Source organism: Brienomyrus brachyistius, chromosome 23, assembly GCF_023856365.1.
Source record: "Brienomyrus brachyistius isolate T26 chromosome 23, BBRACH_0.4, whole genome shotgun sequence".
NCBI lineage: Eukaryota > Metazoa > Chordata > Actinopteri > Osteoglossiformes > Mormyridae > Brienomyrus > Brienomyrus brachyistius.
In genome coordinates, this window is record NC_064555.1 from 20,526,336 (window position 1) to 20,540,332 (window position 13,997).

General features: G+C 46.0%; 3 protein-coding genes across 6 annotated transcripts; 2 read left to right on the forward strand and 1 right to left on the reverse strand.

Moving 5' to 3' along the window:
* The first annotated feature begins 9 nt into the window (after positions 1 to 9).
* mterf3 (mitochondrial transcription termination factor 3) lies at positions 10 to 4,829 on the forward strand. Of its 4 annotated transcripts, none has more exons than XM_048994270.1 (8): positions 10 to 61; positions 780 to 1,168; positions 1,683 to 1,835; positions 2,117 to 2,306; positions 2,892 to 3,039; positions 3,689 to 3,760; positions 3,854 to 4,015; positions 4,105 to 4,829. In XM_048994270.1, exons 1-8 carry the CDS (start codon positions 24 to 26, stop codon positions 4,297 to 4,299), a joined length of 1,347 nt encoding a protein of 448 aa, XP_048850227.1. In that variant the 5' UTR covers positions 10 to 23; the 3' UTR covers positions 4,300 to 4,829. The 4 variants fall into 4 exon arrangements, with proteins under 4 accessions (XP_048850227.1, XP_048850228.1, XP_048850229.1 ...); XM_048994271.1 differs by having other exon boundaries at positions 27 to 560; XM_048994272.1 differs by having other exon boundaries at positions 42 to 102.
* Positions 4,830 to 5,267: 438 nt separating this feature from the next.
* LOC125719317 (cytochrome b-c1 complex subunit 7) lies at positions 5,268 to 7,052 on the forward strand. The gene is made up of 4 exons (XM_048993978.1): positions 5,268 to 5,373; positions 5,885 to 5,953; positions 6,057 to 6,223; positions 6,864 to 7,052. Exons 1-4 carry the CDS (start codon positions 5,283 to 5,285, stop codon positions 6,939 to 6,941), a joined length of 405 nt encoding a protein of 134 aa, XP_048849935.1. The 5' UTR covers positions 5,268 to 5,282; the 3' UTR covers positions 6,942 to 7,052.
* A 602-nt stretch (positions 7,053 to 7,654) lies between these two features.
* On the reverse strand, positions 7,655 to 13,570 carry lrrc14b (leucine rich repeat containing 14B). The gene is given in 3 exon segments (XM_048993977.1): positions 7,655 to 8,315; positions 8,317 to 8,713; positions 12,445 to 13,570. Coding segments are annotated over 3 exon segments (1,542 nt in total). The 5' UTR covers positions 13,341 to 13,570; the 3' UTR covers positions 7,655 to 8,066.
* Positions 13,571 to 13,997: the final 427 nt, after the last annotated feature.

Consider the following 13,997-nt stretch of genomic DNA (forward strand, 5'->3'; position numbering starts at 1 on the left):
AATGAACGCCTCCTGGGCGCCACATGGGTCTGACTGACTGCTCGGCGCCGCTGTCGCAAAGGTGAGTGTCGCTGGTTTCAGCGGCGTTACAAGGATTTTCAGGTAACTTTATGGGTTCGGTCGACACAGGATGGGCAGTGGTGTTCACTTCACGACGAATATATAATTCTTACTCTCTTTTTTGGCCAAATGAAGTAAAATTATGCAGCGCACGCTTCTGACGCAATGACATTTTTTTCCGCTTGTACGGGTGTTTTTTACATGGTAAAGCTAAAGTAACTAGCAAGTCAGTGTTGTGATCGAGGGCTGCTAGTAAACAAGTCGTAAATAAATACGGCCTTTTAAATGCGTTCCCGAAATGAAAATAGATTTGAATATATGGTTTTCTAGCTAAGTATCTGAAAAGGATTTGTCTGTATAATAACTGTAAAGTTAAATATGTCATATCAAGAACGTAATGTTTTTTTCCGTTTTGTCTCACACATAATTAATTTCCACCGGCTTTGGTCGTGTGGCAGTGCAGATTCTGATTTTGATTCTGATTAGATAAACATGGATACGTAAGTATTATGTTCAAACGCGACGGCCCATTATACATCCATAGACCCGCATAATCCAGAAATTTATACGCGTTTCGCCAATTATAAATACACGGATGGAGTACTTGTTTGATAATAAATTTCTTTAATTTAAAGAAAAAGCTGAAACTTGAATGAGAAATCAGGTTTATTAATTATTATTAAGTTATTTCGTTTTCTGATGTAATATTTCTGTTCTAGAGATTTCCTCATGGCACTTGGTGGTCTTCACCTGTGCAAGAAATGCAGTTTTTTCCTTGGTGTGAGGAAATTGTGCTCGGATCTGCAGCAGAGCGCAAGATTTCTGCACTCAGCCAATGTACAGTTTTCCAGCATCCCTCAGAGTACATTTGCTGCTAGACCCGCCTGCGGTCCAGCATGGCCTGTTGGTATCACTGGGCGTTTCCATAAACCTCCCCAAACTGAGACCTGGAAAGTGACAGTGTGCCAGTATAGCGACACGACCGGCGTTACCCTTGCAGGCCGAGATAACCAGCAGCTTCCTGCTGACCCTGCCCAAACTGGCCTCATATCCAAGCAGTCACTGTTTGGCACGCTCCCCCTTTCTGACAGCCAGGCACCCCTGTTGGGTAAGTGCACTGCCATTGGAACATTTTCATACATGATAAAGCGTGGATATTCTGCATTAAGATTAAGATGAACTTTTTTGATCCCAAGGGGAAATGATGGTAAATATAGCAGTGACAACACAGTTCGCAGACGAAAATAAATATCCAAACGGATAAAGTGCAAAGACAATTTAGTGTAAATAAATTCAAACGGTACACAAATACCCTGAAAAACAGAATATTGTAATGTCACAGAAATAAATATTTAAGTACAAGAATAGTAATAAATTAGCAGATGGTATACATGCAGTTAAGAAACACGACGTGACCTTACATTATAAGAATGTTGCCGGAGTATGTCAGACATCATTTATTATGCTTATTATTGCTGTACTTGAACATCAGCTTTGCAGAACTTTTAAAATAAAAGAGTTTATTGACAGTAAAAACCCCGGATCTGCTCGTGATTGAAATGCTCTCCTGGCCTCCACCTCCTAATCGGTGACATGTCATTCTCTGCTTCTCGCCTGTTCAGATCTGGATGGTTCCCCGCCCCTTGCTCCCTTTGAGGAGATCAGTGAGGAGGAGGCTGTGCAGATTCACGCCGCACCGGCCCTGCCCACCGTCTCCGTCTCTCTCGGGGATTACGTCGACCGATCAGAGACGCTGCAGCAGCTGCTGAAGTTAGGTATCTAAAAGTGGGACTTTAATGTAGATGAACTATTCGGCGATGATAATTTTAAACTCTCTCTCTCCTGTTTTATTATGTTTATTATAAATTTAATTTCTATTTGATTTAGATACTTGTATGCCTGCAGGAGAATATTTGACAGTTACCGTTTAAAATGGGTGTATTTTACCTGACGACAGAATCTTAAGTGCAGGTTTGTACCCATTAGCTGCGCTGTCATGGTAACCTTTGAATGGATTTGCTGTGTTGCGTTTTGACACCTGTGTATGTGCTTCAAGGTGTTAACCTGAGCAAGTTGGAGCAGAGGCCCAATGTTGGATCCATGCTGCTTCGGCTGGATTTCCATGCCGACGTGAAGGACCGGCTGCTTTTCCTGAAGGACGTGGGTGTGGGAGACTCACGGCTTGGGACCTTCATCACCCATAACCCTTTCATCCTCACAGAGGGCCTGGAGAACCTTCGAGCCAGGTGGGCTCCATTAGCTTCTGCAAATGCGGTGTGTGAGGCACGGCGCACTCTGCTTCTCAGGGATTGTGTTTGTGTTGTGTGTGTATGTTTGGTATCTTCTTTCAAGTCAAGTCAAGTAGTCAAATCAAGTAGGTTTTATTGTCATTTCAACCATACACACAGTATATAGAGAAATGAGATAACGTTTCTCCAGGACCATGGTGCAACACAGAGCAGGACAAAGACAGAGCGACATCATAAGTGCAGACAGGACAGCATAACAGTGCAGATTGGCAAGACAAGACAGTGCAAATTAACGGTGGAATCAGTCTGGATACAGTATTTAAGTTACCGTATGGTAGCAGCGAAGGTTATATGTGCAAAAATGCTGTGCAAAAATGCCGTAGTATAGAAGAGTAATGGAGTTGGGAGGCAATAAATAACAATAAATATTATATACAGATGTACAGATGTGTATGTGTGTGTGTGGGGGGGGGATTGTGTTCAGTTCCGGTTCAGCAGTCTGATGGCCTGAGTTCAATATCAATATTATTCAACATCATATTTAATTTTGTCATCCCCCCATTTGTTTTCCCTCAATTAAAGGGCCACATACCTGAGGTCCAAGAAGTTCAGCCGGGAGTCTGTAGCAACCATGGTGTCCAAAGCCCCTTATTTACTCAATTTCAGCATTGAGAGGCTTGACAACCGCTTGAACTTCTACCAGCAAACACTGGGCCTCAGCACAGAGAAGGTAAGAGTGGAAGCTTCAAACCAGCCACCCAGCGCCCATAGCTCCTTGCCCAGCGCCCATAGCTCCTTGCCCAGCGCCCATAGCTCCTTGCCCAGCGCAGGGTCGCAGGAGGCAGATGCCAATCCTTTTTGAAGCCTTTTTAATAGACTAGTGCAGCGGTGTCAAACTCCAGTCCTGGGGGGCCGGAGCCCTGTGTAGCTCAGTTCTTTCCTATTCTACCACAAATGATTCAGCTCAAGAGCTGTGTGGTAATTAGCACGAGGAGGTGAATCAGGTGTGTTAAATGAGGGGAAACCCAGAAACTGTGCAGGGCTCTGGCCCCCCAGGACTGGAGTATGACACCCCTGGACTAGAGAGTCGCTGACCACAGTGCAGCCAAGCTACAACTCTTCTGAGACTTCTTAGTTGCACTATGAAGTTTCTCATTTTCTTGCTGGGTTTCGGGAGAAGTTACCATCCCATGCAGTACATTTCAGCAGATGATATTATGGAACTGAAAGCTTTTCGTCTGCATCAGACACACTAATTAATGATTTAAAAAGTGTAATCTAAGTTGCTTCACTCAGTTAGCTAACAGTCTAATTGTTGTTGCTTACACTTTTCCTCAAAGCAGTAATGGATGGTAACTATTTTTATGTGTTTTTTTTAGACCAGAAACCTTGTGGTTCGTCTTCCAGGGCTGCTGTGTAGGAGTTTGGAACCAGTGAAGGAGAACCTGAAGGTCTGAGGCATCTTTTCCACTTCCTGTCCTTGTTTCTTTTGGTTCTTTCCACCCTGTCTGATGCCATTCCCCCCCCCCCCCCCCCCCCCTCAGGTCTGTGAGCTGGAGCTGGGCTTCCGTCCCAATGAAATCCAGCATATTGTCACCGCAGTCCCTAAGGTGCTCACTGCTAACAAAAAGAAGCTGACTGAGATCTTTAACTATGTCCACAACACGATGGGCATCCCTCACGCTCTCATCACCAAATTCCCCCAGGTCTGCAGAACACGGAGAGATGTTGGGCTCTTAATACACTTTTTTTTTAACCCTTTCTGACTTTACAGCCTTTGTGTTTACATGCCTAGGTTTTCAATTCAAGGCTTCTTCGGATCCGGGAGAGACACCTGTTCCTCCAGTACCTACAAAGGGCCCAGTATGACCCGGCAAAGCCCAGTTACATTTCCCTGCACTGCTTCGTGTCCCTGCCAGACCGGGTCTTCTGCTCTGACGTGGCAAAAGCAACCTTGGAGGACTTTGAGCTGTTTCAGAAGACCCTGTAATTTTAAAACCAGCTGTTTCTCTCCCATTTGTATGTCAGTAGGAAATGTTAATGTGTAAATAAGTTAGTAAGTAAGGTCAGACGTTTAAGGATTGTTTTCTTCTGTAAAATTAAAGAGTGTTGGACCAGCTATGTGGCTACCATGTTGGGTTTTTTTCAGTTACATTTAATAATTATTTTAGCTAATAAGGGCTGTCAGTTTAAGCAATGCTTGCAGTTTTACTGCTACATTTCCAGCCATTTACCTCCAGAACAGACTGATTGTTTTTAAAACCTTTGTGTACAATGTCTTCATGCACTTTTAAAATATTGTGTCTGAAATGACACATGATGATGATCACAATAGTATTTTTTCTTCACTTTCAAAGATTAAGTGTGACTTACAGGTTTATGGGCTTAACTGTGGAAACGAAATATAAAACCTGAAGAAAGAATGTTCAACTTTATTAATCTAGATAAACCACCTAATGGTTCAGGAATGATGATCTATTAAGTTATAATTTATACAATAAAATAAGTTGTTAATTCCAATACTGATTGCATTCCTCATTGTTTTCGCACTGGTGTGCTTTTGTCATGAGCAGTTTACATTAACATTGACTATATGCACTAAACAAAATGCTCCGTTGTTCAAAGCAGTATTAAATCAGGAATACATCATAAAGCTGAAACCTAAGAGATCTAGATCCTATGAATATTGGTTAAAAATTAAACTTAAATATATATTAACTATTTATCTAAACATAAATGACTGAAGAGTCTTTTAACTGAAAAAAGACTTTTTATGCTCCAGCTCAGAATAAACTTTGTCATTGGAGATTGTTCGTCATTTCAACAATGGATTGAAAACAATGGTTTTCACTCAGCGTCAGTCCATAAATGCATTATTACATACTTGGTTTAACTTGGTGATCTTTATATCAATTGGTCGGTGATTAAAACACTCCAAGCACCACACACCTATGGCTTGGTTTATAAGCGGAAATGTCCCCTAGCAGCAGCCGTCGTTGCGTCAGTGATCCCACAATTCTGCGCGCTGTCAAATCATACATCAAGATGGCGTCGAAAGTACCAGGTGATATTCTTCTCCGTAAGGTTTTGAGTTTGAATGTGATTGAAATATTGTGGCTACGTGCGTGATTGAATAGCGTACTGTAGTTTGTCGAAACACGTACGTCGTGGTGCGGTGGCAGCGGTATTGCCGTTGGCAGCAGTCCGCATTGGATATGTGTGTCCTCTACCGTGCCCTAGAAACAGCGCGATGGTTTTTGACAGTGAACAAGCACTGGTCGTAACGTTTTGTCAGATAGTTGATGTTAATGTTTTCCAGGCACAAATTGAATGCATAAGCAGCCGTTTATTTTATTTTAGCTTGTGTCAGTATCTCGTCGTGTTAGCCTGACTTTCTGACAAGGTGCTAACTCTGTGTGTGTGTGTGTGTGTGTGTGTGTGTGTGTGTGTGTGTGTGTGTGTGTTGAAAATATGTCAGCAACAACCATGATCCCTCGCCAGCTGCAGATGCCATGGCATCTTGATACAAAATGAATCCAGTGAACTCAGATTTACTAAACGTCTGTTATCTGTAGCTTCCAGTGGCCGATTGCTTACTGCCTTCCACAAATGGTATTACAACGCTGCTGGATTCAACAAAATCGGTAAGCTTGCTTATGTTCCTTGAAATCCTCGCTGCGCATTTTGGGACATCACATCATGCTTGTGAAAGTTTCCTTGCATGGAGCTGAACTGGACTCGTTTCAGGGTTGATGCGGGATGACGTGCTTCATGAGGATCGCGACGTGCATGAGGCCGTCAAGAGATTACCGGAGAACCTTTATAACGAAAGGATTTTCCGCATTAAACGTGCCCTGGACTTGTCCATGAAGCACCAAATTTTGCCCAAGAACCAGTGGGTTAAATATGAAGAGGTACAGTGCAATCTGATTGGTGGAATTCTTGAAACACCCCAACCATATCCCTATGTGGCTTTTAAATATTGTATAAAAAAGAACCATCAGTATGTGTCCGAATGTACTAAACCATTTCCAGGAAAGGCTTGAAAAAGCTGCAATGGGTAATGACAAAATATGTAATTGAAATAGTGCTGAGAATATTAGCTGCTTCACAGCAACAAGTCCTTCCCTGTTATTTTAACTATGGCTAAATATCACCAGAGAGTTAGTAGTAGGATGTCAGTCACAGCAGTGACTTTGTACAGTGCTGTTCTTCACTGTAAGTCGTGGCCTGCTATTATACCAATTACAGCAGACTGGCTTCTTTTTAGAGCAGTTCAATTAGGTGGCGCGTAGCTTAGTTGATTTGGCATTTGTACCTATGTCCAGAAGGCTGGTGGTTTGAATCCCGTCAGTGACAGTGTAATCATATCACTGCTGGACCCATGAGCAAGGTCCTTAACTCCAAATATTCCTGGACTCTCATAGCGAACAGGATTAGGTATGCGAGAGCCACCCAGGTTTCCCAATGCGATGGGGATGTGCCCGTTTCGCATTAGACATTCTTGTGGAGGATTTAACTCTGTTCCCTAAAGTGTCATGTGATCTCTCGCAGGACGTGCGGTACTTGGAGCCCTACCTGAAGGAGGTCGTCAGGGAGAGGAAAGAGCGTGAGGACTGGCAGAAGAAATAGCAGCTCAGATGTGGCATTCCTCCTCTGTCTGTGCATCTTTCCCCCTCTTGCGATATCTAACCTGTATCTTGGTCTGAGATGTGTGACCATTAAAGCTATTCTCACTCTGTCTCTACTGCCTTTTTCCTGCCCGTTACGGGACATTGAAGTTTTCTTGCTTGTTCTGAAATTTATCCCAGAGTCTAGCATCGCCATATATTTAATTTAACCTGCATTAATTAATTATGGGCTTGAAGATCTGTTATGTAGTTTAATCAGAGCCTGGTAGTGGAGTTTAGCAGATACCTGAGTTAGGTTGGGTGCACCAACAGAGGTATGGGTAACGCTGGATTAGCTTCAAGAAATGTCATTCCCCATCCTTAAAAGTGATGACGACCTTCAGTGGAATCGCCCTTGACGGAATGAAATCCGCACTGAAGCCACCTTGTTGAATGGTGGTTTTACGTCACCGCAGAGCAGAATGTTGCTGAGTGTCTTGGCAGACAGAGCCGTGGGGGAATAAACGGCTGAGGACGGTGACCGTAAGGGCTGGAATCCCAGCAGGTGGTCTGTCCGCGCTGCATGAGACCGCAGAGCCAATCAAATAGCTGACCTTGTCTGTATCTGCACCCAGCTTTCTATTCAGTTCTGCATTGGTTTGTTCTGAACAAGCCAATGTCACTGTTATTTATAATCAAGGTCCTGGCTTGGGAGAAATACTGGCAAACCATACATTATCGTCATTTTGTGTCATTTTATTATGTGACTTTATAGGTAAATTTTTCTTACAAGTAAATGTCCTATAGGACTCCTTAAAACCTTAAGAAAACCACAAGACTTTCCAAGACTTTTTCCTTTCAGTTTAAAATTTGTTCTACACCCCTAGTGGGGGCATCATCTTAGTGCAGCGCGACCCTGCAATTTTGAAGTCGTATCGTTTGTTTACTTTTTATCTAAGAAGTATTGTAAAAAGTATTTATCTAAAATTGTCCTTTGTACCGGACAATTTTGGTCGTATCTAAATAAAGACTCATGCACAGTGACTGAGATACGATCTCCATTTATACAGTCCGATATTTGACTGGATCAATTCAGCTTAAGTGTTTTTAGCTTTCGAAGTGCATAACCATCACGCCCCCTACTGGCTTACTTTTGGGCCGTTATGGTGTCCATGAAGTTACCCAGGATGTCCTGGAAGGAATGCAACATCTGCATGCCGAGCTCGTTGCTGGTCTCGTTGATGTCTGGGTCGTAGGCACCTAGCAGCGGAGTGCACACCTCCACGTCGGGGCGGCCCTCCTGCTGCAGGAGTGCCAGCTGCTCTGCCCGTGCCTCCTCGAACCGCGTGCGGTCGTACTTTACCAGCTCGGCCTCGTCCAGTGGGTAGGCGGCGTCAGCGGGGGTAACACTCGCGTGGCACCGGCAGCTCCACATAGCGCAGGCTGCGGTGCATGGCCAGGCCGGCGAGGAGGACGTTCAGGGCCCGTGAGCTCAGTGGGTTGCCCAGGAGCTTGAGCTGGCGCAGGGTGCGGCAGGGCGCCAGGGCCCTCGCCAACAGCTCCAGGTGCTGCTCCTCCAGGCCGCACTCCTCCAGGGTCAGGCTGGCCAGGGTCCCCGAACAGCGGCGCAGCAGCTTAAGGAAGGGGTTGGGGAAAGCGTCGGCCAGGGCGTGGCCGCTCAGGTCCAGGCTGACCAGGTGCTCGGCGTGCAGGCTATTAGACAGGTACACCATGTCGGCGCTGTTCAGGCTGCAGTTGGCCAGTTCCAGGCACCGTAGGGGGGTCTCCAGGGGGCTGGACAAGCACACGCAGTGTCATTAAGCAACTTGACTAAAAACCACGACTTGACACGGCTCATCAGGCGACCTGTGTGTGTGCAAAACAAGGGGCCAAACTGGAAATTGCAAAACATTGAGCTTTTAATGGTCTCGACAGTAAATAATCGGTCAGGACATTCGCAGGGATTAAACTGCTTTTTTTTCTGTTGATTTCCTTAAGTGTTGTAGATAAACAGGACATGCACTGATGCTTTGTCGCATGAAATTCCTAACGGAAAAAGAACAGAACAAACTGCCCTTTACAAAAAGAAGAGTCAACGTTCCACTCAATGTTAATGGCTTTAAAGAGTTGATGAATAGTTCAAAAATATTTATTGGTTAGTTTGTGGATAATGTTTAATTAAATATAGTTTCAAATCTGGAATTTGAGCAGGAAATTTTGGCTTTGGCCCATTTTTTTGCCCAGGAGCACAGTCTGGTCCCAAAACCTGTTGCACTGAACCATGTGGTATCACCATTTCTTTGGTTAGTAACATACATATATGATGGAGTGGATGTACCAATACACGTCAGGTAACACTAGCAGTGAAGCAAGACTGTACTTCATATTATTTTGCTGCATCGCTGACCCTTTTGCGCCGAAAAACTGGCAGATGCACATTTGTCTGGAAGTGTGTGACACCTTCTGATGCAAGAGGTCTGACATCAACCCCACCTGCCCCCCGTCCAACCAAAGGCACAGACAGCCAAACTACCTCCCTAGACATCAATTGCTTTTCTCACTTATTAGTGTGAAACTAGGAAGCAGGTTTGCAATAATGTGTTTCACTATGGAGTGGAATCTCCAGAAAGCCATTAAATGCACAAAACGCAAATATAACACTGAGCTAGAACCCGAGTTCACCTGTGCAAAAGACACGCGTTCGATGTGGCAGGGAATCCAGATAATAACGGATTACAATCTGCCGTCACCTTCACTTGGTTATTGGTCCATCACTTCCTGACTTTTATAGTCACTTTGAGCTCTGAAATACAGACCCTCCAACACAAGCTCCCGCAGGGCTACACAACACCAGTTTTGCCTCTATCTCACTTGACAATGTTAGGGGAACATTCAGCCACGTTAATATCCGTACATCAGCAGCACCCGATGGAATTTCCGGCTGCATTCTAAATTCTTCCAGTGACCAGTTAGCAGGTGTTTTCACTGAAATTTTTCAACAGGAGCCTCCATGAAGACCCTGAAGTTCCTGCAATTCAAGAGTTTCCACCTCTCTCAAGAACACCACCATGATTCCAGTACCGAAGAAACTTCTGTCCAGTTTGTCTTGCTCCCATCGCAATGAGGTGCTTTCATAGGCTGGTTTTGGGACATACCAGAAGCATTGCACCAGAGATCTTAAAGCCTTTGCAGTTTGTCTAGCGTCACAACAGGTTGACTGAAGATGCCGTATCCTTTATGCCACTCTGTCCCCCTGGAAAATAAAAACTATTATGCTAGGCTGGTATTTCTGGATTACAGTTCTGCATTTAGCACAGTGATCCCTTCCAAGCTAAGCCAGAAGTTATTTGAACCAGGTTTCAGTGCTACTCTGTGCAACTGGACACTGGATTTCCTCATAGCTGTTGCGCATTGGCAGAACTACCTCCTCCACCTTGGTTCTCAATACTAGCACTGTGGGAAGAGTTCTAAGTCCAATGTTCTGCTCCCTGGACAGACACGACTGGGTGGCCAGACACAGCTCCAACTCTATCATCAAGCATCACCAACTCTATCATCTAACCACCAACAATGATGAGACAGCTTACAGAGAAGAAGTTAGGTCTCTGGCAGTCTGATGTGAGGACAACAGCATCTCTCTGAATGTCAGCAAGTCCAAGGAGCTGGTCATTGACTTTCCCAGACGAGATGTAGCACGTGCCCCCATGTACATCGGAGGAGATGTTGTGGAGAGGGTCAGCTTCAGATTTCTGGGGGTAACCCTCACCGATAGCCTCAAGTCACACACCGGAGTTTATCAAGAAGGTCCACCAACGCCTTCACTTCCTTAGGTGCCTGCAGACACTTCTCCTGTAGAGTCCCTCCTGACTGGATGCATTACATCCTGGTATGGCGGCTGTTTCAGAGAGACCAGGAAAGCTCTACAAAGGGTTGTGGAAAGAGCTCAAAAATTCCTTGGCACTGAGCTTCCAGGAATCCAGGACATTCATACCTCGCGCTGCCTCAGAAAAGCACGCAGCTCAGTGAAGGACCCCAGTCATCCAGCTTTAGAACTTTTCTAAATGACTGTGAACCATCACGTCATGCACTATGAGATTTAGGGAGAGCTTTTTACATAGTGACTGCTTAACAAGCGTCAAACTGGTGATTGATCATTGGTGCTGTTCTACTGCACTGTCATGTTACCATTATTATAATTATACCGTTATTGTATGTTAGTAGGGGCGGAATGGTGGTGCAGTGGTTAGCACTGTTGCCTCACACCTCTGGGACCCGGGTTTGAATCTCTGCCTGGGTTACATGTGTGTGGAGTTTGCATGTTCTCCCCGTGTCGTCGTGGGGTTTCCTCTGGGTACTCCGGTTTCCCCCCACAGTCCAAAAACATGCTGAGGCTAATTGGACTTGCTAAATTGCCCGTAGAAGTGCATGTGTGAGTGAATGGTGTGTGAGTGTGCCCAGCCTCGTGCCCATTGCTTCCGGGATAGGCTCCGGACCCCCCGTGACCCAGTAGGATAAGCGGTTTGGAAAATGGATGGATGGATGTATGTTAGTATGAGTACTGAAGTTACCTACTGCCTTGGACATTACTTCTCTGCATGGTCACTTTGCTGGTAGCAGTGTTTTGCTCTTTGCTCAAGTATGTTGTAATAAATACTTTTGTTTTGAACTCACGTGCACTTTATTGAAATATATCACTGTGACACTTTGACACTTTACTACTGGCTTATTTCTGTGATCCATATAATACCGTATATATCCTGTCTGTTAGTGTTTTGTTGTTTATATATACTGTACAGTTTGTGTCATTGTAATGTTGCACTGCTTATTGTATTGTTGCACTACATGCTGGTTGTTGCCTGCTTATAGTGTGCAAGAAGGCATTCAAGTAAGAATTTAATTGAACTTTGTACCAGTACATCCCACATATGACAATAAACCTTTGAAACCTTGAAACCTGAAATCTGATCATATATTATTTTCAGTACAGGTTAGTTTTCTTTGATTATACAGAGCATTGTGTAGTTTATCAGTGTTATTATGCTTTATCCATACGACCATTCATCTGGTCTCTTTAGGCACTATTCCACAGAAGGGTTTCAATGAGCCCAGAGCCCACCACGGCAAAGCTGCGGACACCCTGGTTAGGATGCCAGCTCATCACGGGACTGTAGGGGACACGCTGGACAGGATTCTAGCCCATCACAGGATGGCTGGAGACATATGTTTTGTAGTTTAAAATACAATGCTGGCACTATCCTACTCATGAGACCCTCTAAAGACTCCAAATTTAAAGTGTGTTCGTAGTAATTATAGTTACATTATGCAACAAAACACAATGAAATAATATTTAAAGGCATTTCCTAAATCTCACTCCTATGGGAGTATAACTCACTTGTGGTCCCATCCACACTGCCTCACCCATGACAGAGCTGTAAATCAGGGGTCGACCTCGCTTTGTGATAAAAAAAACTACAAAGTGACCCAGCCGCACACATTACGCATCATCAAGGTGGACCGAAGCCCACCTTAGCAGCCTCCTGAGGTGCCCGGTCAGGGTGGAGAAGGCCAGGTAGAGCTCCGTGAGCTGCTTCAGGCGGCTCAGCAGCTCGCCGATGGTGCCCAGCAACCCCTCGTCCCCAGGTCCAAGGCGCCGGACGTCCAGGGCTCGCGCTGGCAGCGTGAGGGAGCAGAGCTCACAGAAAGGCACCCGTAACAGCAGCTGTTCCAGGTGCGGGGCCTCCAGGTGCACGTTGTGGACGACCTCCAGGCGGCGCAGGGCGGGCGGCTCGGCCAGCCGCATCACGTAGGCCAGTTGCTTGAGGCTGAGGGAGTCGGTGCGCAGGGCGACGCAGGAGAGCCGCAGTGGTGAGTGCACCCTCAGCGCTAGCGCATGGCTCACCTCCTCGTAGCTACGGCCCGTGACGAACGCATTGAGCCTTATGTCCACAGGCTGCATCGGGTCTTCGCTTCCCTTCTGCGAGCTCACCAGCGCTTCCAGGCACATGCGGGCGGCGAGCTGTGTGCGTCCCCAGCGGCCCAGCGTGCGTCCACAGGGGCAGTGCTGCCGCTCAACGTCACGGAGCCCCGTCAGGTCAACAGAACGCAGGCTCTTGGCGTAGGTGGCACCGGAGCTTAGGACGTGGTCACGCAGACCATAGAGCAGCGCTTCCAGGCAGCAGCGGCATGTGCGCTCCGTCAGGTCCTCACCGCAGTCCGCAGTGCGGCCCAGCAGCCGATGCATGTCCAGCTGGACCAGCGGCCAGGCCTGCACCAGTGCATGCAGCAATTGCGGCCGCTCGTGCAAGTAGGCGGCCTTGAACAGCAGCGGGTACAGGTTGTGCGACAGGAAGCCAATGCTCTTGGCCGAGTGGGAGCCACCCCGCGCAAAACTTTCCGCGGCGAGGAACTTCAGAGTCTTCATGGTGGCCCCGGACTTGTCGTCCCCAAGCAGCAGTCAGCCTCTCCCTCTTCCTCGGCCCACCCCACCCTAACCCCACCCCCTGCAGTCAGTTGAGGCTCCCGTGTGACACACTCAGGGTGTGACTAAGCACATCTCTCCCGCTGTGTCCCCGCACACGTCTCCGTCTCTCTCCGGACCTCACTCTGTGCTTGTGTTTAGGGAGTGCCCTGTCACTTCTAGCCCCCTCTCTTGCTCTTCAGGGAGGTGAAAAAGGAGCTATTCCTAGAGGCAGCTGTCCTCTGCCTTCAGCCAGTCGGTCACATACGGACACTCTATTTCTGACCTGCTGTTCACAGTGTAACCCCTAAAAACCTTCTGCATAACTGGGCTGAGTCCCTAAACCATAACAATTAACCAGTATGAGGCTGAAAAACAAAACAAAATAATCAGGACAACTAGCTTCTCATCACATGGTCTAAGACATGCATTAAAGAAAATGTATGTGAAGCTTGTATCATTCATTCAAGCCCAGATCAGTGCAGGTGATATTTTTAATGACCAACGATGAATGAACTTACAGTCCTCTTATTATAAAGTACATTGTCATTCTTTTTCATACTTTGAGTTTCCCAGCCAAAAAGACAATTTTGACTGACCCAGCTGGAGAAATATGTCAAA